Here is a 25508-nt window from a genome sequence, read left to right on the forward strand (position 1 = left end):
AATGGCCATACTGCCCAAAGTAATATACAGATTCAATGCTATCCCCATCAAGCTACCAATGACCTTCTTCACAGAACTGGAAAAAACCACCTTAAACTTCATATGGAACTAAAAGAGAGCCCGCATAGCCAAGTCAATTCTAAGCAAAAAGAACAAAGCGGAAGGCATCACACTACCAGACATCAAACTCTACTACAAGGCTACAGTAATCAAAACAGCATGGTACTGGTACCAAAACAGAGATATAGACCAATGGAACAGAACAGAGGCGTCGGAGGCGACACAACATATCTACAACCACCCGATCTTTGACAAACCTGATAAAAACAAGCAATGGGGAAAGGATTCCCTGTTCAATAAGTGGTGTTGGGAAAACTGGCTAGCCATATGCAGAAAGCAGAAACTCGACCCCTTCCTGACACCTTACACTAAAATTGACTCCAGATGGATTAAAGACTTAAACATAAGACCTAACACCATAAAATCACTAGAAGGAAACCTAGGCAAAACCATTCAGGACATAGGCGTAGGCAAGGACTTCATGACCAAAACACCAAAAGCATTGGCAACAAAAGCCAAAATAGACAAATGGGACCTAATCAAACTCCACAGCTTCTGCACGGCAAAAGAAACAGTCAATAGAGTGAATCGGCAACCAACAGAATGGGAAAAAATTTTTGCAGCCTACCCATCTGACAAAGGGCTGATATCCAGAATTTACAACGAGCTAAAAAAGATTTACAAGAAAAAAACAAACAAGCCCATTCAAAAGTGGGCGAAGGATATGAACAGATACTTTACAAAAGAAGACATACATGAGGCCAACAAGCATATGAAAAAATGCTCATCATCACTGGCCATTAGAGAAATGCAAATCAAAACTACATTGAGATACCATCTCACACCAGTTAGAATGGCAATCATTAAAAAATCTGGAGACAACAGATGCTGGAGAGGATGTGGAGAAATAGGAACACTTTTACACTGTTGGTGGGAGTGTAAATTAGTTCAATCATTGTGGAAAACAGTGTGGCGATTCCTCAAGGACCTAGAAATAGAAATTCCATTTGACCCAGCAATCCCATTACTGGGCACATATCCAAAGGATTATAAATCGTTCTACTATAAGGACACATGCACACGAATGTTCATAGCAGCACAGTTTACAATAGCAAAGACCTGGAACCAACCCAAATGCCCATCGATGATAGACTGGACAGGAAAAATGTGGCACATATACACCATGGAATATTATGCAGCCATTAAAAACGAGGAGTTCGCGTCCTTTGTAGGGACATGGATGAACCTGGAAACCATCATTCTCAGCAAACTGACACAAGAACACAAAATCAAACACCACATGTTCTCACTTATAGGCGGGTGTTGAACAAGGAGAACACATGGACACAGGGAGGGGAGCACTATACACGGGGGTCTGTTGTGGGGGAGTAGTGGGGGGGACAGCGGGGGGGTGGGGAGTTGGGGAGGGATAGCATGGGGAGAAATGCCAGATATGGGTGAAGGGGAGGAAGGCAGCAAATCACACTGCCACGTATGCACCTATGCAACAACTTTGCATGTTTTTCACATGTACCCCAAAACCTAAAATGCAATTAAAAAAAAAAAAAAAAAGATTGCAGTGAGTCATGATTATGTCACTGCACTTCAGCCTGGACAACAGAGTGAGACCCTGTCTCAAAAAAAAGAAAAAGAAAAAGTGAATGAAGTACTGATACACGCAACAACGTGGATGAACCTTGAACACATTATGGTAAGTGAAATAAGTCAATCACAAAAGACCACATATAAAATCAGTCAATTTATATAAAAAAGTCCAGAACAGGCAAATCTATACAGTCAGAAAGTAGACTAGTGGTTACCTAGAACTGAGGGAATTGAGGGAAAATAGGTAGGACCATTTATGAACATGATGACAATGTTCTAAAATGACTAGTAATTGTTGTACAATTCTTCTAAATATACTAAAAACCACTAAATTATACACTTTTAATGGGTAAATTGTATGTTCCATGAATATATATCAAAGCTATTACAAATATACCATTGTATATTATCATAAAAATTCAAACATTAAAATTGCAGATGGTTTATCAGCCTTAAGAAGCCATTTGCAAGCTAAGTTAGCACAGTAAGTATATAAGACCTGAAGCACTGTGGAACAAAATTCAAGCTATGGCTGCACCACTTGCCAGCTAGGCAGACTTGGGCAAGCTACTTAATCTTTCTGAGCCTCAATATTGTCAACTGTAAAATAAAGACATCTACCTTGCAATGTGAGAAATAACTTCCATAATCTATATAAGTGCTCTGTATTGTTACCAATTTCTATGTATTAGTATATCAAAATGTCATCCAGAAAATTGTATGTAAATATGCTTTTCTTAGGTACTATTCAAAGGAATAAAACATATCAACATTCTAATACAATTTTTAAAATCATTCATGTGAAGATCTATGCTTCATCTTTGTATTCTGCCTTACCCAGGTGCATAAGACAGTACTTTGGATATTAGAGGTGCTGTTTTCTAAGTGTTACTACGTTCTAGGCATTCTTCTTCATGCTTCATATATGGTGAAGTTGAATCCAAAGCCTGGTCAATGGGGGGCCATGTTTTTTCCTCTATATCACACTTACATATTTTTGGTGTCATTGTTTATTTGGGTTTTGTTGTTATTCTTGTTGTTATTCCTTTACCATTAACCAGAAGTTACATTTAAAAATACATTGCTCAGAAAAACTTACTTGAGTATGCAAGAATCTGCTATAAAGTGTTACTTACTTATGAGAAGCCCTATTACTTTCAACATAAAAAAACATAGTAAGGCATGCCTGGTTCTCTCATTTTTAAGCAAAATTTTTTTAAAAAAATAAATGTATAATATTTTTGTCTGGTTTACTTTAATTAGCAACTACATATTTCTGAGAAGCTGACATGTCTTTAGCTATTTTTTACCTTTTGAAGTGTGCAAATCATTCCTAAAGAATGAGAGCTGATTTGAATAATTCAAAGTTGACTAACAATTTGTAATTGAACAAATTTTCTAACTTAACATATCCACCATTCACTTTACAACCTAAAACCAACAATTTAGTGTATTTTACCGGTTCTGCCTCTTATCTTAGCACTATAAGAGCAGTATATTTCCAATATATGTGACTTTTAGCAATTTCAGAGATGTTACCACACCACCACACATCAACGTTACATAGTTAGTTACAATTCATAACAAAGGAAAAGTTGAGGATAATCTTACCATATCATCCGTCAGTGTCCTAATATTTAAATGCTGCAAATAAAAAAAAAGCAATCATATGAGTAATTTATAACAGCTTTTTTATTTTAGTTAATAGGGTACATTCAAAATTCTTCAATGCTAACTTGAATGTAATTAAATTCCTGACAGTCCAATAAAAGCACATTATATATCACTTTAATCTCTTTCTCAAAAAGATGGACAAAAGTTATTCTGCATGCAGTAGCTCCAAACACTTAATAAAATTTTTTGACTTTGTAAACCTCACAAACTAAAAAATTAACTATGGTACAATAAATATATTATCCGAATTAAGAGTATTAATTACCATTAATATATGAACTTAGAACACAATGGATCTGTATAAGAATGAGGGTATAAAGTAAAAAAAAAAAAACAAAAATGAATACAATGAATATAAAAGATTTTAATATGATGATTTTCAGAAAATTTTTCATATTATAAAACAGTGAAACTTTAAATTTACCATTAGTATTCAGCATAACAGATAATGAAATCCTTTGCTGGCTTAATTAACTTAAACAATTCTGGTAATGGAGAAGAATGTACTAAAATGACTATTTGCATCTTTAACATCAGTTTGATTTATCACCAGTGGTGATGGTAGACACTTTTCAATTTCATTGCTAGCTTCAAGAACCCTTTTGCTGATTTCCTTGCTAGACAAACATAAGACCACTCTAGAGAGTGAATAAATTAGTTTCCTACAAAGTACAATTCAAAAGAAAAAATAATTATTTACAGAAAAAAACACAGAAATCTAAGTTTTGTAAGTCCCAGTGTCAGGCAAGATTTTGTACTGAAGTAACTGGAATCAATTACCAATTCTCCTTTCTCTTATTCACTGGAGCATTCAATTTTTAAAGGGGCAGGGAAAGGGTCAAACACGTTTTCTAAATAGAAAACCAGGTCTACTCTTTTATAAGGACAGGTGTTAAAAACATTATCTAACAGACTAAGTGGTACATAGTTAAATCAACGTTTATTTATTAGAATGAAATTTATCATTCATGTTTGTATACTCAAGTACACCTTCATGCTCATGAATCTATCTCAGTGATGATCCAGATTATAAATCTGTGCAATGTAAATCACTATCCCAGATTCTCTTCTCCCTTTCTTTCACCAGATGTTCCTTCTTCTAGTGGAAAGGAAAAAGGGTAACTGGAATCTAAAATGAATTTTGTGTATACCAAAGAAAATGTAGCCAAATGAATGACCATTAGCCATACCACTAGGCTCCAGATTGAACTGCCTGTTGAGTTAGAATCACCTACTTTGACCTGGGAATAAGGAAGTAATAATAGTGGATTAACTAAGGGTTGGTGTCTAATACCACGCTTATAGAATTTGCTTTTTTAACAATACTATCTTCAGCCTTTGAAATTAACAAGTATGCACAGTGGTCCTTAAAAGTGGTTGTAATCCTTACCATAAAGTCCATAAGGAACTTAGAGCCAGAGTATCACGTTGGAGACCGTTACTAAAATTAAACTCAAAAGTAGAGGGCTCTTGAGTTTGCAGAGAAAGGAGCTGGGGCAATGCCTGTGTGGGGTGCCTGTCCTCTAACAGCCTGTCGTATGTGTGCCTTCCTGCCAGTAGAGACTTCCAGCCTATTGCATTTGGTTAATCACATTTCACTCTTGCTATTCTACAATCAGAGGTATCGCCCCAATCACATCTCATGTCACTCTCCAAATGGTTCAAGTTCCTGTGACCAAAAAAAAGGGGGGGAAAAAAGTGTCATGTAGTGAACTTCTGGCACAATGACATGCCAAGCGGCCTCATGCTTAAAAAGTAAAGCCAAAGAAATAAAGTATAAAACTGAAATTCTATCTAGGATGGTAAGTTACAATAAAGAGAAAACATCTATTTCAACAAATAAAATATTCCGAAAAACCAGCTTGAGTTGCTTCAGGAAAATGCCATAAAAGTGATGTTTTAAAAAGTAAAAGACAATAAAAATAGATAAATAATTTTAAAATAAAATTTTAGAAATTTAAAATAAAATTTCTAGGGTCCAGACAAGATTTTTGGTCTAAAAACTGCATAAAAGATACAGAAAGTAAAAGTACTAGATGAGAAAATAGGAAACGTAAGTTACACGATGAAAAAATTCAGATATAAACATCCAAGAGAAATAATTTTATATACTATCCAAGTTCTAAAATTAGACAGTGTTTTAAAAGTTTCAGCTGGGCTCACAACATTCAAGAAAAAGAATAGCCACTCTTATGTAAAAACAAGGCAACCCAGGAATCCATTTTTGGTCATTTTTTTAAATATATTTATTCTGAAACTATCTCACTGAGGGTCTAGCTTTTTGGAAGATTTAATTTCCTAAATGCTTGACCTGTTTTCAAACTATATAAACATGTACATAAGCCCAGTTATTACCTGTATTACTATATTTCACAAAGAACATGTGATGAATCACAACAGAATTGAGATGCAGGTTTATCTTGCACGGAGAAGTAAAAAAAACTCAAAGGGATATAGATGTGGAAAGTATAACCGAGTCTGAGAGAAAAGAAGAAGGTCAAATTCATTATTCCTTCTCTTCTGGAAAACACTTACCTATCAATTCTCACCATCAGCAAGAGAAGCCAATAGGGCAGAAAATCACAGGAAATTCAAGGGTCCAGACAGGACTGGAAAAACTGACTAACAGAGTAAGGAGCTGGAAAACTGATCTGAGAATTGTGTTTCCATGTCAAAACAATAAAGTCAGAATAGTTTTCATTTCAAGATTTAGCTTGCTGAAGAATAGAGATTGCATAGTTATGTATACACATGCAATCTTAAAGAAACCACTAAAGATAGGCTAGCATTAAAAATCTAAATAAATCTAAGCACTAGTAATTTCCCATAAAAACTGGAATGTCTCATCATAGTTTACTTCAAACATGAAATAAAGAAAAACTAAACACTAAATACTTAGTGAAAAAAATATAAACACTATATGAAGTAGCATCCTTTTGTAGGATGTTTGAATGTTAATACTAAATTCAAGTTTATCATTAAAAAGTTTACATGATCTCAAGGTCCTGCCTGCTTGGCTTATACACGGAAAACAGGGACTATCCATGAAGTTGAAATTGCCAAGAGGAGGGACAAAGGAAAAGAATGACTGACTAAATCCTCAGATAATTCTGTGGGGTTTTAGCCTTACTTTTTTTATTTTTTTTGAGACAGAGTCTAGCTCTGTCACCCAGGCTGAAGTGCAGTGGCACAATCTCAGCTCACTGCAACCTCTGCCTCCTGGGATCAAGCAATTCTCCTCTACCAGCCTCCTAAGTAGCTGGAATTAGAGGCACCTGCCACCATGCCTAGCTCATTTTTGTATTTTTAGTAGAGATAGGGTTTCACTGTGTTGACCAGGCTGGTCTCGAACTCCTGACCTCATGATCCATCTGCCTTGGCTTCCCAAAGTGCTTGAATTACAAGTGTGAGCCACTGCGCCTGGCCTTAGCCTTACTTTCGTAGGTACAAACCTATAAGGGTAATATCCTTAATTAAAATAAGGAAAACCTTTGTAACACAAAAATACCGATTTTTTGCTGGTACTTGAGGTACTATTTAAAATGAAGTACTTCTGTTTTATAGCCACCAGCAATGCTCTTTACTATCTTCTAGTTCAGGAAAATAGGAACTGCAAACATCAATCCGGTTCATGAGTAGCCTTTGTGGGCATCCACTCCAAAAAGGAAATAGAAACATAAAATTGATTATTAAATGGAAGCAACTAGGAACACCTTTAAAAATAATAATAACCCGATAACAACTTTTTAAGGTTATTTTTACCAAAAAGAAAAAAAAGTTAGAAGCATACAGTTTGAAACATATTAAGACTTTCATATCTAAATGTGACTTTGTGACCTTTAGTTTTATCACCTGGCCTATGATTCTTACAGGTGTTCCTAATGTTTTATGGCATTGAAATCAAATAAAACTCATGATATTAAAATATAAACAGTTCTGTCCACAGGACTACTGGTAATTGGTTAAGGTGTGACATTAGGACTCTTTTCCTAAGCTAAAAACTCATCCTTCTTTCTATGGTCCTATGTTTCTCAACTTGCTAATTCTATTTTCTCTCTAAAAAGTAAGGAGAACCACATACAGATGGGTAACAATGTTTTCTGTTAATGACAGTTCCTAGGATGAATGGTCAAGAGGGTCACTCTGGAATTGAAAGAAGAAAAAAAGCCTTTATAGATTTTTCTTCAAAAGAACATAGGAGTCGGGGGGAAAAAAGTAGAAACACAGAACACAGGTCTCTATATTCCCATTTAAGCAATGCATCAAAACTTTTATTGAAGATAGTACATGCTGTCAAAAAATGGATTTAGAGCTTTCAGAGAACTGTGCTAAATGCTGTGAATATCAAGAGGCATGTGAAATAGTTTCCCCACTAACTTAGTTTACAAGTAACAAAGACAGATAAATTGTAGTACACAAAGCAATACACAAACCCAGGAGGTCCACACACAGTGAAAAAGATACCAAGCTGTAGCCCAAGACTTTTCACAAATTTTACGTTTTCTTTCATTGGTTAGCACATCTGAACCTGCAGACCAGCAAAGCAAAGGATCTGTCCATTGATATCATTAGGAACATGACAGCCACCCACAGATATAAGCTAGCAGGCTTATATCAATTTATTATTATCATCAGAACCAAATATGTGGTAGCATTTTTAAATAATCTTTGGCTGACACAGTTTAATTCCATTAAAATTTCCATCTTTTTCTTTTTTAAGACACAGTTCGCTCTGTCACCCAGACTGGAATACAGTGGTACGACCTCAGGTTCAAGAGATGCTCCTGCCTCAGACTCCCAAGTAGCTGGGACCACAGGCGTGCGCCACCACGCCCAGCTAATCTTTGTATTTTTACTGGAGACAGGGTTTCCCCATGTTGGCTAGACTAGTCTCAAACTCCTGACCTCAGGTGATCTGCCCACTTCGGCCTCCCAAAGTGCTGGGATTACAGGCATGAACCACCGTGCCTGGCCAAAAAATTGTATCATTTAAGTGGATCGTTATGAGGGATTACCAATGAGAGGAAAACTTGTAAGATTAAAGACTCAGACACAATTTTCATAAGCTAGATCCTCTAGACCAGCTGGTCTTTTCAGGTTTTCGTTCGTTTGTTTGGTGCGCATAAGAATCAAAGCAAGACTTTCTTTGTAAAACTGGATTACAGGGCCTCAGTCTACCAATATTCTTATTTAATAAGTCAAGTTGGGACCTGGGATCCCACATGTTTAACGAGTCATGCCTGTTATGATGTGGCAGCATGCCCAGGACCACGTGAGAAACTCTACTCCACACTCCACCACTATCAGCCATTAAACATTCCCTCAACCTGCACACATACAAATTTCCCATCATATGGCTCACTCTAAAAATCGGACACACCTTAAACAAGCCATATGAAAGGTACAGATAAGTATAAGAGGATTTCAAAGAAGTGAAGATAGGGAGCTGACAGAGTTGGGGCAAGCCTTACTGCCATGAAGTGACAGGTCCCAATTAATACTGTATTAAGACAATTCAACAATCTCTGATAAACAACTTTATCATTTATTTAAATGCTTCGTCTAAGACACAAATCATTCAGTCTCATAAGCATAAACTTAGTACCTAAGTATTACAGACTGTTCATTATATAGACTATGACATAACACCATTGCCTTGGCAAAATGAATAAATCACAGGTTACTGACGAAAGAAGGAAGGGAGGGAGGGAGGGGAGGGAAGGGGAGTGGAGGGGAGGGGAGTAGAGGGGAGGGGAGGGGACGGGAGGGGGAATCTTATAGGAAAAAAGAAAGGATCAGTCTTCTCTTAATCATAATCTATGACTGATGATAATAGGTTGAGATGTTGCTCAGTTTTGTTTTGAAGTCCAGATTAGATTATTCCTTTCCACCAATAATTTATGAATATGTGCTTCAATCTAATAAAATGTCTAGCCCACACAACTGTGTTTATCTTAACGCCAACACCAATTATAAAGACTATGGAAATTTAAAGTAATATTCTTGCCAGCCATGACACTAAACACACCTACAGAGTCTATCTATGGATCATCTCCCTGGCAACTACACAACACACATAGATGTGAAAATATTATTCTTCAAGGGCTCCAGATTTAACATCTAAGAAAGGTCCAAAAATAACACTGAAGCTTTCATAGCACTGAGGACAAGAGTAGAGCTGGCTCTTTGATACTACAAAGAAAAACTTTTAAGTTCACATGATTTTCAGTCCAAGGAGGAAAAAAGTGAAAGGGGAGATGTTAGGAACAGATGAGAATTAGGAAAAGCTCTCCAGCCTCTTTTAATCTGCTCATTTGTTCATAACTGCAATTCTGCCAACCTCAGAAAGACAAATATACCATGTATTACTCATTATCCAAGGCTTCTCTACTGTCATGCACCCCAGTATCCAGACCTCCCTATCCCTCAATTCCTACGTCGTGAAAGGTGAGCGAACAAGAGAGATCGGTTTTAAGGAGGAAGCATCATTCAAGTGTCCACAGAAGTGAAAAGATTCATTTCTCTGAGAACACAAGGTTTAAGGAGGCAACATAGCTGCTAGGAAAGAACTGTTTCTCTAGAAAAAATAATTCTCAAATTGCAGCTTGGAACTCTGACCTAGATTCCACCCCACAGAGGCTAGGTATCTAACAAGTCATTTTTCATTCTAACATAACTCCAATATTCTTTTTCCTTGAATGAATTCATTCAATGTTGGGGTAAAATCAAAGGGAAAAATACAATGGCTAATTTACTAACACAGCTTTTATATTTATTTTAAGATGGTCTCTTCGTCTATTCCAGTTCCTTTCACCTATAGTACCAGATCAAAAACTCTTTTGCAACATGTTGAGGGAAAAGCAAATCGAATCTCTGAACCACTTTACAAGTAGGTTCAGTTCTAGGTTACAGGAATCTAAGACCTTTTTCATCGTCTGGAGAAGGCTGAAAAGCATTTACAGCATTTGCTATCCAGAGAATTAGACTGATCCCAGAACTCCCAGAACCACTTGAAGCTTATCCAAACTACTAAATTACTTCTGAGAGTGGCTTAGCACCCTACACATCTTGTCTACGACACAAATTTAGATTGGATGGTCCTGAGACTAATAGAGCATCACCCATTCTTTCACATACATTTGAGAAAGATTTTGTTTATATTTCAGTATCACAGTAACAGAAATTTAGTTTAGCCATTTTAGAAACAATTTGGTAAAACAAGTCCCATGTTCACACTTTAACCTAATAATTTTACTTCTAAAATCTGTACTTGGGAATTAAGAAATACAATAAAAAGTTTATATACAAATATGTATCACTACAGCATTACTTTAAATGTTAGGCTGTAATCAGCCTAACATTCCCTCAAACATGGGAAAGATTAAATAAATCACAGTTCTGCCATATGGACTATAATGACATGGAAAAATGCTTACAATACAATGGTACATGAAAAAAAGTTGCATTTAAAATTGCTTATGTAATATAATGCCAACTTCATTAATGTATATATGTATAGAAAAATAAGACAGAAATCATAGGTAATTTTATACACCTGAATTGTGGGATTTGTTTCATATTTTCATGTATTTTCCCAGTAGTGTACAATGAGCACATTTACTTTAATACAAAAAGTTTTTTTAAGTTACTATGGATATTACTTTTCATATTGAGCAGAAAATATAGATTAGTTCCTTTTCAAATAAAAATGTATGTATTAGTAAAAAGAAAAAATAAAAATCTTAAAAAATCTAATAAATATTGTGTGCACAGACTTTTTAATAGGCTAGGCTTTTTAATGCATATTTTCAAGTATGTCAGAATATATTAAGCACATTATTCATTTGTTTTCTAATTCACATATATAAATTAACCAATCTCAAAAAGCTCCTTGGTTCTGTGAATTATTGATGTTGTCACCTGCTACAGACTTAATTCCAAGAAAAATATACGAATCACTACATCACAAGCACAAATCCTTTTGACACAAATTCAATTTCTGTGGCAACAATAATATATTGACTTTGCTTTATTTTTCTACTTTATGACACTTATTAATGACAGAGTTAAAAGAAATCTACATTTTTCTTTATTGTAAATGTATATGATATCATGCCATCTTGAGAAAGTTAGGGTAAATACCACTTACTAGATAATTCCTTAATGTAAATAAGGTCCTGATGCCAAAATATAAGAAATAAAATAAAGGGTTAAGATTTTTAAAGCAAGACCTAGTCTCATAATTCTAAGTTTCTTCTACTATACGATATAATTAGGCCAACAACATGTGTAAAACACAACATTAATGAAGATCCAGTCTCTGCCCTTAGGAACTTACAAACAAAAGAACAAGATAAACCAATAACCAAAATGCATCATAACAAAGTATTCAATGGTGAGTGGAAGAAAAGGCGAAGTCTCCACCTGCTAATCATACATGCTTAAATGCATGCTAATTAACATGCAAGCATTATAGCAATGATCTAAGACAAAATGCAAATAAAATTTTAGCCACGATTCAGGTAAAACTCGTAATGTAGAATTTGTTCTTCTAACAGAATGAGAGATTCCTAAAACATTCATGCATGCAACAACTGTTAATTAACATTGTTGTATTTTTGACAAGGGAGATAGCAATAAATTAAGATTTTTGCCCTAAAGGAACTTATCTTTGAGAAAACAGACAATAAGCACAATAAGTAAATTCTTACTTAAGATGTTAGAAGGTGATGAATGCTCTGATAAAATGAAAAAGTAGTGTAGGCCAAAAGGGTATGCAGGTTGCAATTTTAAATATGGGGAATTGAAGTAGGCCTAGGCCTCATTGACAAAGTGGTGTTTGAGCAAAGAGTTACCAGTGGGCTAAGGCGTCATCTATGTGGATGGGCAGGGGAGTGTTTCCAATAGAAACAATAGCCATAACAAGGCTGTCAGGAGGAGGATGCCTGATGTTCAAGAAACTAGGGAGCCAGTGTGGCTCCAACAGCACAAAACGAAGTCACGAGAGGGAAGGAGGAAGCAGATCATTCCCAAACCATTTGAAAGACATAGGCTTTTACTTTTCTAACTGAATAGTCACAAATATTGTGTTAGTATACAAATATAAGTAATCCACTTAACACAGTAAATAATAATCAAATCAGTATATTCAGCATATTATACGAATTATCCAAGGTGGTGGGGAAGGTCTGTACTCAAATAATCATTATTTACTTGAGGGCCCTTTGAGTGGCTTGGTTATGCTGCCAGGAGTCGTTTGCCAGAAGATATTAGAAATACTTTCAAAACACTGGAAAGCCAATAAAGGCAATTTTTGGAAAAACTCAGTTAATTCTATCAACTATTTTTTTTTAATATGGAATTAGTCGGGGGTAGAAGGACCAGAGGGTAAGGAAAACAGTATTTACAACCATTTAAACATAGCTCTGAGGACCCCTTGGAAGTTTGAGCGTCAGCCCTCAGAAGTCCTCGGAAGCATCTCCAATATGCCCTTTCCCTTTCTTTTTTTTTTATTTTTTATTATTTTTTTTGAAAGACAGGGTCTTGCTGTGTCACCCAAGCTGGAATGCAGTAGAGTGATGATAGCTCACTACAGTCTTGAACTACTGAGCTCAAGCGATCAGTCTCCTAAGTAGCTGGGATTACAGGAGCACACCACCATGGCCCATAATTTTTTTTTTGGTATAGATTGAGGCGGGGCGGCGGCGGCGGGGGGGGGGGGGGTCCCACTATGCTGCCCAGGCAGGTATTGAACTGAGATGGAGTCTTGCTCTGTCACTAGGCTGGAGTACGGTCGCGGGATCTGGGCTCACTGCAACCTCCACCTCCTGGGTTCAAGCAATTCCCCTGCCTCAGTCTCCCGAGTAGCTGGAACTACAGGCGCGCCACCACGCCTGGCTAATTCGTTTGTATTTTAGAAGAGACGGGAATTTCACCATGTTGGCCAGGATGGTCTCAATCTCCTGACCTCATGATGCGCCCACTTTGGCCTCCCAAAGTGCTGGTATTACAAGTGTGAGCCACTGCGCCCGGCCCAGCCTTTCTCTTTTAATACTTCCTAAATAATATCCATGTTAAAGCAAACTACCTTGGTTTCTGTTTATTTCTGGGCCTTGACCAAGACACTACGGCAGTCCTCTCCGTTTCAATACCTGGCTCACCTTTCAAATGCTGCCTGATTCAGGAAGTTTCTCTAAGCTTGCCCACACCAAGCGTGCCTCTCCTGGGACATCCTTCCTCGCGCCGTGGCACGATAAAGCAATATTGAGCACAGGTGAAGAGACTGAGCTCTGGGATAAAACTCACCTGGATTAGAATCCAGCTCTGATACCAATCATCTGTGTGATCTTGGGCACTTAAACACTGAGCCTGAATTTCTTAACTGTACCACCAGGCAAACAAGCATCTTCCCCATAGGCTTGGTAGGAGACTTAATAGAAAAGGCCAGTACACAAAATACTACACCTGAGTTTAGGAAACTTTGCCCAATGTTGTTCCACTTCCTTCACAATAAGATCCACATAAGCATCTCCTGGATTCAGCTCATCATCATTCTCCTCAAAGATACTCCCAACAGTCTTCTCCTCCTCTAGGGCCCCATAACCATTCTGTAATCCATCTAAATCCATTTTAAATGTGTGCTGCCTCTCCTGTGGGCTCGATTTTTGTCATGGTCACTTTACCAGCAGCTCTGTTTTGCTGGGTGTCAGTTATGTTGGACTGCCCTCTGGGGCCTTTCAAGTGTTATCATATTTCTTTGGGGCTCAAATATGGCAGTTAAGAAGTCTAAGCAGTGGCAGTTTCCTAATGCCATCCCCAGAGCCAGCATGCTGCCAGGGCCTCCAGAGACTCACAGTCAGATGCATGAATGAGGTGAGCTAAACAAATCGAGTAAGTACTGCAGATATAAATTTAGAGTAAGGATGGGTCAACCTTCATTATTACCAAGAAATAATCTCATTTCGGTCATCCCATATCCCTTTTGTTTATAACTCCCTTGGGTCACTGATCTTTGTTTGTCTTGCAATTTGTGTGTATGCCTCCTCTTCTGCTTGTATGTGGCGGGTACCATGTTCCCCTCAACTTTGAATCCCCAGCCCTGTCATTGGTGGAGGGAACATTTTAGGCAGTGGTTATCAACCTGACTACATATGAGAATCACCTGAAAGCTTGTTTTCTTTTCCCAATACAGATTCCTATGTGATATCCCAGGCCAAATGAATCAACACCCAAAGATGGAGGCTGCTGTGGATAATTTTAAAGATCCCCCAGGTAACTCTAATGTGTAACCAGGATATACACTACTAAAACTAGGCAAACTATTTTAGACTCAGTCTTTCAGTACCAAGACTATCATCAAGGAATCTCCAAAGATCCCCACAAGCAAACATGGTAGATGCCTGTGGGTTTATCTGCATCCTGCACACCATCTCTTCTCTGAGAATGCCTATGCCATAGAGGTGGACCCACCAGTCTTCACTGTTCCTTGTAAGCCAGCTCTTGCCGCAGCTAAACCCAAGCAGAGTCGATCAAATCCCCATTATCCCACAATTCTGGAATTGGAATTCAGAGAGAAAAATCAGGCCCTACTCTTGCATGGACCAAGGATATATATGTCTATCTGGAATTATGAGGTTCTAGGCTTGGCTATGTGAAGATCAAAGCAGTGGAAGCCACACAATGCAAAGAACCAACAGTGGACCTACGCCTACTGAGAAACAGAGAGATGCTGGATGGCCTGAGAGGGAGAAAGAAGCTGTCAGCTTTTAGTTCCTGGTTCCACTCCTACTTGAGTGCCAGCTTGATTCTAGGTGCTATTCCTGTATATCTTTAATTCCTCCTTTCAGGATTAAAGTAGATATTGTATAGGGGTCTGTTCTTTAGACCAAATGGACCTTTAACTGAGACAGAACCAAAGATTCCTAAATGGCCCCCTAGGTACCCATATGATATAGCCCACCTTATCATTACTACTACAACTTACTGTTATTAGTATACCCAGCAACCCTAAAATTTCACTATTATCCCCATCTTAGAGAACTGGAAATGGAATAGCACAGAAGTGCTTCCATCATAAGGGTTGATGAGTGTCCAGGCTGGGAATGAGTCAAAAATCCACCCTCATTCTCCTTCCTTTCCCTCAGTCCCCAGTACTATGATGGGACAGCCAACTGCTGAAGCAGTTTCTGAATTATTTATGGGGCAAAGAATTCAAAAATGAAATCTTAACAAGAAAGATGAGCATAATTCCCATTGGATGGTTATTAAATGGTAACAACAACACTGACTACAAAACCACACCTTAAAACCTCAGAGATTTACTTGGTATATTCTCCGGAGTTATTGGTGATAAAAAAAAATAAAGAAAAAAGAAAATAAATAATAAATAATAAACCTCAGAGATAAATGAGCATGGCGGGGTGCAATTTCTGTAAACTAACTAAAAATAATAAGAATACATAGTTTGCTAGGAGGTTTCCTTCTTTTAAGTTGCTCTCAAATATATAATAGAAATGAAAAGCTTTTTTATTTCTCTTTTATAGGTTTTTTTTTAAAGCTGTGGTATATACCACAAACCTTATAAACCATGCACTCCCAATTCAGACTGAAACATAAACCAAAATTATCCACATTCCAACATGTCACTAAAACATGCTTGTCAGGAATACAGCATAATACAACAGCTAAAGAAAATTTAATTTCTTAAATTACTGATAAAGTTTGAACACTTTCCAAATAACTAAATTACCATTAAGTTTTCTTGCATAATTTAAATAGTAGTTTTTATTATACCCTCTGAATTGTTTTATCTCTTAAGGAGAATCAAAAAGATGATTACATATTTATAAACTTAGCATCCGAAAAATGAAGAAAAAGCACAATTCAAGTTTTTACATGCTGTTCCAGTACTATGCATAAAATGTAGGTTACATTTTACATTTATTTCAGAAATATTAACCAAGCAGGATATAGTTACTCCGCATCTAAGTTACCAGGCCACCAGGTGAGGGCTGGCTCATAAAGACCTATAAAATATGGTACCTGCCCTGAAGAAGTTTACAATCCAATAAGTTCTAGCAGAACAAGAAATAGGCTGGGTCACTTATTTTCCCTTTTTGGTGATTCAAAAAATAATATAACATTAGTAATTGCCTGCCACAGCTAAACATAGTGAAAAACACAGGTTCATCACCTTAATGCTTTCCTTTGCACTTGTCATCCAAAGCAATGTAGGGAATTTGGAGAGATAAATCTAGAAGGGGATTTGATACAGAGCAGCCCAATACTGTACCTAATTTGCACTGTGCCATATGCAGTACAGTGAAATCTTAACACATTACATTCTATGTTGCAGTCTGGTTATGAACACACCAGTTTCTGTAGTCCAGCCACAAGCTCAAACAACTGCAGCCTAACTGTCCTTGGCAATCCTCCAGCAATGCCAAAGGAAACTTCAGCAATGATTCAAGCATATTTGTATAGGACTTTTAAAAGTACAATAGTTTTATATTGATTATGGCACCATTCAAACACACTAATTAAAAAAGGCAACAAGGGTTGCCGGAAGTCAGCAGCTGACAGCTACAGGTAAGGGAAGGCACCCAATGAGCCTCATAATCTAGTGCAAATTACTAAGCACTGTAGATCTCACGAGGATATGTAGATAATTTTCACATGCCTGTTTCTGTCATCACTGATGTTGTTTCACTCATAAACTTATTGAGGGTAGCTTTATAGGCTATAAAGGTGCATCATTTTTGCCAGAATAAAATGTCCATGTTATCTAGAAGGCTTAAATCATGTTACTGGAAGGTAGTCTATAAGAAACACCTGACTCACAGGTGAAGCCTCCAAGGGCCATTTAAACCTGACTGTAGGCCAATGTCTGTCAGCTGAAGAAGAACTAGAAACAAACAAAAAAATGCTGCCAAGAATGTCACAGGAAAACTCTCAGCATGTGTCTTCAACGTGTGCAAATTTCTATTTACAGAGAAAAGATCATTTGAAAAAAAAAAGGTCATTTTGGAAGACTGAGCAGCCAAGGTTCTTAAGAATAGGAGATTGGGACCAAAAAAAAAAAGGTAAATTTGTTCATCAGTCTACTTGGTACATATTGGAACTAGAGACTCAAATAGGGAAAATTTCCTTCTAGGCCTCCCCTTCCCCTCTCCAACACATCTATCAGATAAGTAAGCTTAACAGAAAATTCAATCTGTAAGGTACAGTACAATGAGATTAGTGCTATAACAGATACTGATCTAAGCATTCCAGAAGAGTTGCTTACAGATACCAGGGAACACCTCAGGGTCCAGATTCACTTCAAGCATGCACAGAGGACACTGGAATGGACCAAACAAGCACAGAGCAAAAGCTTTCCAGACAGGAGGTCTAGCTTGTAAAAATGCATTGCAATCATGCAGGGACATACAAGTAAATTGTGTGGATGAGGAATTGGAATTTCAGGTGGAAATTGAGGGATTCAATCTAGAAATATGGGTAACTACAAAATCATTAAATGACAAGATCATGGTACTCGGCCTTTAAGTTGTGAATGATGCAGGAGAGAAACTGAAGAGTTTTAAGCAGGTTCCATAATCACACTTGTGTTCCAAAGAAAACTGTTGTAGCAGCAACATGCTGGATGAAACAGAGTAGACTCAAGAACCAGAGCCAAGGAAATCAGTTAGGAAGCTACTGCAATAACCCAGCAGAGAGATGGAAGGTATGAGAAATGAGGTCAGGGACAGTAGGAGTGGAGAAGAGGCAAATGCTGTTAAGTACCCTGGAAGCATAACCAAGGTTGCTGGATAACCATTGGATATGGTAGTTAAAAGATCAAGAACTTGAGAATAAATCCAAGGATAAAATGATGACATTGACTAAGAGAATATAAAAGAAAGAAGTTTATGAGAAAGCAGATAAATTCAAGTTGAGATACGTTGAGTTTGAGATACCTCTAAGCCAACCATGTAAAATAGGTTGAATATGTTGGACAGAAGCTCAAAACAGCATCCTAAAATAAAGATGGAGTTTAAGAAGTCATCAACTTCTAAATCTGTGCTGTTCAATATGCTAGTCATTAGCCACATATGGCTATTTAAACACAACTTAATTCAAATTACATCAAATTAAAAATTCAGCTCTTTGGTAGCAGTAGCCACATTCAAGTGCTCAAAAGCCACATATAGCTAGTGACTATCAAGTTGAACATGGCAGGACACAACATTTCCATCATCTCAGAAAGCACTAATCTAAGTAGTAGTAAAAGCTAAAAAAACGGATGAGTTCACATTAGAATTACGATAAAGTAAAAAGAGAAAATCAAAGAGACATTACTTGTGAACACTCACGTTAAAGGGTAGGGAAGGGAATAACCAAACATCAGAAGAGAAGAACATGTTAGACAATGGTTTCAAGGAGGGCAAGTTTAGTACAAAATACAATGAAGAAGTTATATAGGGTGAGGCTTAAAAAAAAATCAGCATTGAGTTTGGCAGTTGTTGATCTGCCAAAGCAATTTGAGAGGACTGACAGAAGCAAAGGCAAGGTTGAAGAACCAATGAGAGATGGCTCATCCCTCCTTAATGAGTATACCCTCCCTCTACCAATGCTATCATAATAGCAGCAACACTCTATAGCACAGTGGATCATCATACGTAACCTATAATATAGATACTATTATTCCTGTTTCACAGATGAAGAACCAAAAAAAGAAAAAAATGCATTAATTCTCCAAGGTCACACAGCTATCAAACATCAGAACCAGGACTTAAGCCCAGGTTAGGACAGGCAAACTTGGCCAAGGTTGGGGGATGACTTGAGACTAAGAGATCAAGACCAGCCTGGGCAACATAGTGAGACCCCATCTCTATAAAAAATTTTCTTAAATATTAGCTGGGCATGGGAATGCACACCTATAATCCTAACTACTCAGGAAGCTGAGGTGGGAGGATCACTGGAGCCCAGGAGCACGAGGCTACAATGAGCCAGATCATGTGTCTGCCCTCCAGCAAACAGAGCAAGACCCTGACTCAAAAAAAAGCCCAAGTTAACTCCACAGCCCGAGTTCTTCAAGATTATGCTACATGAACTCCCCAGTAACACTGCAGCCTATCTGTTGATTGAAACCTCTCTTTCCCCATATGAGACTGAATATAAACCTCTTGAAATCAAGGACCAACCTGCATCTACTTGACTGTGTGCTATGCTCGGTAAAACTGACATTCAAAAATTTACTGAATAAATGAAAACAAGCAATGCACAGAAAGTGGCTACAAAGGAAGGAAGCAGAGCATGGTATTCAGAGACACAAAGGGTCAAGGGAAAGTTGAGGAGAGGGGTTGTTTGGTTTTGGTTTTCCTTCTGCTTTTTCTTTCACAATAGTAAACATTTCAGCATCCTTACAGGATGGAACGTGTAAAGAGTGAAAGCTTCCTTACTGAGTGCGCATGGGCCAAGAACAGCAATAAAGAGATTAACCTCGAACAGGAAAATATATTCCTTCCGTGGATATTGGAGGAGAAACGATGAAGAATGGTTGCAGATATAAACAATTACAGCAAGCTCTAGGAAAATTTTCTCTCTGAAAAAGGTATCAAGGGGCGTGCTAAGAGTCAGGAGCAATCATTTCTGAGATCTTAAGCGAATGCCGTGGTATGTTCCCATGTGGGAAAAAAGGAGGGGCTTGACATATACACACTATATCACTGGAAGGATAGAAAAGAGCCAGGTGCTGTGGCTCACATCTGCGATCCCAGCACCTTGAGAAGTTGAGGTAGAAAAACTACTTAAGAGCAAGAGTTCAAGATGAGCCAGGGTAACACGGTGAGACCCTGGCTCTACAATAAATAAATAAATAAATAAATAAATAAATAAATAAATAAATAAATAAATAAGCCAAGCGGTTCAGCATGCCTGTAGTCCCAGCTACTCCAGAAGCTGAGGTAGGAGGATCACTTGAGCCCAAGAGGTGGAGGCTGCAGTGAGCCATGATTGTACCACTGCACACCAGCCTGTGTGACAAAGTAAGACACTGTCTCAAAAAAAAAAACAATGATGTAAAAGAAAATAATAAGCTAACCAGCAGCCCTTGGGGCTGCTCTGACTACAGAGTACCCATCTTTTGTTTTTTCTCTGATACTTTCTTTCATGTTAAAAAAGAAAAAATAATAAATGTCATCATGGTGGGTGGTGGAGGGGACCTTACTGGTGGTCTGAGACAGAAGGGAGGCTTAGGGAATTTCCCTTTTTACTGTTACATCGTTGGACTTTTTAAGAAGTACATTGTTTTTCAGTTTATTTATTTTTTGAGACAGGATCCTGCACTGTTTCCCATACTGGAGTGCAGTGACACAATCATGGCTCACTACCACCTCCGCTTTCCGGGCTCAAGCAATCCTCCCACCTCAGCCTCCCAAGCAGCTGGGACTACAGGCATGCACCACCATGCCAGGCTAATTTTTTTGTATTTTTTGTATAGACGGGGTTTCACCTTGTTGCCCAGGCTGGTCTTGAACTCCTGGACTCAAGCAATCCATGCGCCTTGGCCTCCCAAAAAGTGCTGGGATTATAGACATGAGCCATTGTGCCTGGCCACTTTTTCAATTGAAAAAACCATTTAGGACAAAAAAGAATCAGGCCCATAGATGAGGTAAAGACAGTGATAAAAGTTTAGCATAAACACTGTGAGAAATGGAAAAGAAAATGACCAAAGAGCTAGTTAAACGCCAGGACAAATCATGCCCTATTCCCAGTTAACCTCTCTATGTCTCAATCCTATCATGTGCAAAATGACAGTAGGGAGAGTGCCCATTTCAGAGCACTATGTGAGGGATAAGTGATGAAAACAGTGCCCAGCCCATTGTATGAGCTGAACAAATGTAGCTATTGTGATGATGATTGCTATCTAGCAGCACCAAGGACACATAGATACCCGATGTCTAAGTGTGTCAGTTCACAAAGCTGGGGGTGGTTTCCACCAGGATGTAGGAACCCGGTTCAGCCACAGAAGCCTGCCAGGTTGCTCCAGGCTTGGAGATCTGAGACAACTGAACAAGGAGGCCAAAGGTTCTATTATTTATTGATATGCTACCTTATGTGAGGTGTGAGGAAGGGAGGAGTTTGAAGGCATCCCAGTTCAAAGGGAGCTCCATGGTTACTTTTGTGGAGTGTAGGTTTAGTGTGGAGCAAACGTTGACAGCAGGAGGCAGACAGAGAAAGAGAGGCAATGTCAAGGGGCTGGAGGTCTACATGAAACAGAAAGGAAGAGAATATATCCAGGCACCAAACCTCTGGTGTGTGTCCCACTGCAATGAATGACTGAGTTCCTGGACATAATCTCAGTGTCCCCCAGGAAAAAAAAAAAAGCTGTGAGGAGAAAGGAAGTAGGAAGCAAGAAGAAGAAGTTAAAATGCTGTCAGTAACTGGGGATTTAATACAATAGTGATGGGATCTCCCCTGTTGATAGTAGCTGTTACATATTCACTGTGCTGTGACTAAGCTATTGTAACATGCATTAACTCAACTAACCCTCACAACAATCTATAAGCATAGAGACTAATTACTTCCATTTTACAGATGGGAAAACAGAGGCACAAAGGTTGATAATTTACCCAAAGATATACAGCCACATTTGAATCTCCCTCAAGTCCTTTTTATCACAGTTTAGGGGTGGGACTTTAGAGCCACATTGTCAAGCCCAAGTTCTCCAATAACCCACATATGTTTCTGGTAGTCTTTCCATACCCTTGCCCACCACCACTGGGATCTCTTATAAAAAGAAATGAACAATTAGGGTATATTAATAACATTCAAACAAATCAATCATGAATGGATTAATGAACCACACAATATAAGGTTACAAGAGTACTTTGTTTAGATTTTCAATTAGCCAAGTATTCAGATTCCTTACTGTAAACACAAGTCAATACCAGGCTTGTGAAAGTGACTTCCAAAAGCTTACAAACACATGTATAAAGTAACTAAAAGCAGGTTCAATATAACATAACAATAAGAGCAAAATTATACCCTCAAAAGAGACTGAGTAGAGATAGAACACGGTTTTAACTGGAGACCGTCACCTTTTATAAAGAAGTGAAATTGTCACATTGAATTTCTCAATGCAGATTATATGCACTCCATTTTTTCATGTTTATTTCTCAGCCTGTCAATTTTTTCATTAAAAAAGAATTGTAATTGTCATTATGTAATGAATTTAATCAAAGGTTTTAATAAAAAAAGTTTAATTCTAAAGTCCATAATTAATGTCACCAATTTACAAATCTTTTATTTAAAAACTGAATGTTACAAAGTTTCATTTTATAACACCCAAATAAACAGCCAACATCGGAAAAAATGCAGCAATTACAGGATAAACTCTCCGTATTTTGGGAAGATACTTCATAATAAAATTAACCAAATAAATGCAGCATTATAGATCTCACAATTAATCCACTAAGGGCTTTTACTAAGGGCTTCAAGAAATTCTACACTATAACTCCTTTGAGAGAGCTGTAGTACTCTGAACAGGTATTCAGTTATCTCTAACTCAAGAGGGTGTGACTTAGATCACAGCTACTTAGGTATATCCCAAATCCCTTAGCACACAGAATGACCTCACATTTGGTATATTAAATCATAGTCTCCTCCTTCCTTTCCAGTATTTAAGATCTGCCATGATCCTCAAAGATGGAGAGATCAGAAAGCTACTGAGTTTTAATTCCATTCACAGATTTACTTTTAGGAAAAGAGATGTATATAAATTGGAACTCTAAAAATAATCAAAATTTAAAAAAAAAAAAAAAAAGCCTGGTAAATCCAGGAAATAAAGAGCAAAGATTAAAAGGAGATAAAGATAGGAAGAGAGAAAATGAACATTTCAATGGAATTCATATTTCATTTTTAAGCTTATTGTTGAGTATCCAGTGCTTTACACCTCTTTTGTGTGATACATATATGATAAAATTGTTTAAAGATTGCAAGTTTCTTGTTTACTCAAAAAGACTATTAGAAGCAAACTGTTTTGAAACACATTGTATACATCCTTCACTACTGATAAATACTAATCACTTTTATCTCATCACTAAACAGAGGACTAAGGAGGAAAACCTCTGCCTGGTTCAGGTACACATCTAATTTCTTGACTCAAGTCATCTCTGGGTACCCCAAACTGTGGTCTACAAAGGCCTTCCACAAATTCTACTTAAGTCTTAGTTTTTTCAAGATTATCTTAAACCTTAGAACTAAAGTAAGCCTATTCTGGACATTGTGAATGACCCATTCTATAACGACGTTCTGTCAGGAACTTTTGGTGACTATACTTGTATTTACTACCAAGATGGTACCCAATGAGGGCCAAGCAACATCATGACACACTAGATTTTCACAAGCTCTTCCACTTAGGAAGAATTCAGTTCCAAATGGCTATTTGTAATTCCAAAATCACACTACTCTGGGAACTATGCACCCACAGCTATGGAAAATTAGATTTCAAGAGAAAAATGAACACAGTAGCTGGTAGTATGAATTCTGATTTTTTCTGCTGCTTCAACAGTTTCATAACATTTACTAACAAATGTTTACAAATGGCTGTTTTCTTTTTAAAAACAAGTTTATAACAGTTCACTACTTCATCTACAGCCTCAAGCCAAGACCTATGAAAAAGATGGTGGTGTCCAATGACAAGGCCCTACTAACAGTGTAAGGCTGTCTTGTGAACTCCTCAGTCTACATGTATCTTCCTCAGCCTCTAGGATTCCATTTCTACCCAAGAATCAAATTGAAAGAAAGAAAAACAGCAAAATATACACGTATTTTTCCACTATTAAATCCAATAATGATGACTTAATTTCAGCAAAACATCATCAATTGCATTAAATTAATGTTGTTGTTAATTTGAATTTTATTGGTTTTATAGTTTTGTTTTGGATTTTAGATGTAAATCTGTTCTAGTTTTATAGCTATAAAAAGTAATAGGCATAAAGAGTTATACTTGGTTTTAGAACTGTACATATATTAGTAACATTATTTTTATTATTATTCAAGTCCATATCAGAGCATCACAAGAATTTTTTTTTCCTAAGTTTGAAGTTGTTTCCTTTATAGGTTCTTTTTGTAAGTTACATTTATACCCCAAGTTTCATCATCATATGAGCCCCATTTTAGAAATAAAGAACAGGCCCCTAAGAAATCTTCAGAAACTTGCTCTGACCATTCAGCTATCAGATCAGAACTCTGCATGAATCCAAATGTCACCTGGTATGCCAACATAAGAACTAAGAACAGAATGGCTCTGCCTCCACCACACCAAGAGGAAAAAGCCTGGTTCAATTAAGTTTTCCAGTATTAGAAAGTTATTCAAATATCCAGTGTATTCCTAATGCCCTAAAGTATAGAGAAAAATTGTACTGCTACTACTGTTACTAATGATAACAACAACAACAACCCTATAAATATTTACAAAAATCCCATAAATATTTACATAGAGGTTACAATGAGCCAGGTACTATTCTAGGCCCATAACATAGCTCTTAATCTTCATGACAATCCCATGTTAAACATGAGAAAGGGGAGGCACAGAGAAAGGTTAAGTAACTGCTCAGTTCTTAACTCAGTTCTTCACACAGCTAATAAGTGATATTGCTGGGATTCAACCCTGAGAGTGGTTCAAGTCACTGCTCATAAATGTTACTCATAATGCCTCTTCTACAAAAAAACTATAAGTAAAGATAGCAGTGGGTGTTTTGAAGAGGAAAATCTATGGCAAGCATTTCCAAATAGTTTTCACCAAGTACCCAGTAACATGAATGTTTCAGCACCAAAACCTATTTAAACTCTTAAAATAATGACTATTCAATTTGCTCTTTGAGAAAAATTACTCCCAATGGTAAGGTATTTCAATGCCATCCTGCTGCTACTGAGAGAACAGTTACCTTTGTAGATCCTGTTCAAAGAAAGCCCATGCTTTGATCCTTAATATCCCATGAAGTAAAAGGTTATGCTTAATCTATATTTTATAGATCTGAAAGTCAAATTAGTTTCTGACATAAACAAGAATATAAGAATAAGCATATTCTTTAGCATTCATTTTATTCCCAGTTTAGAGGATACTATGTGCTGAGTTAAAGACAATTATATTAGTGTAATACATAGCAGTTTTTTCCTGTATTATT

The 25508-nt window shown here is 37.2% G+C and overlaps 1 protein-coding gene across 1 annotated transcript in view; it reads right to left on the reverse strand.

Annotated features, from left to right (window-relative positions):
* The window catches only part of LOC105710476 (protein diaphanous homolog 3-like), a 139718-nt gene that overhangs the window by 104271 nt on the left and 9939 nt on the right, over window positions 1–25508 (reverse strand). The window contains exon 2 of the mRNA XM_012442841.2: window positions 3277–3309. Within this exon, the coding sequence (XP_012298264.2) occupies window positions 3277–3309 (33 nt within the window). The remainder of the gene's footprint in view (window positions 1–3276; window positions 3310–25508) is intronic.

This window comes from Aotus nancymaae, unplaced genomic scaffold (assembly GCF_030222135.1).
Source record: "Aotus nancymaae isolate 86718 unplaced genomic scaffold, 86718_ANA_hifiasm-v0.15.2.pri h1tg000088l, whole genome shotgun sequence".
Taxonomy (NCBI): Eukaryota; Metazoa; Chordata; class Mammalia; order Primates; family Aotidae; genus Aotus; species Aotus nancymaae.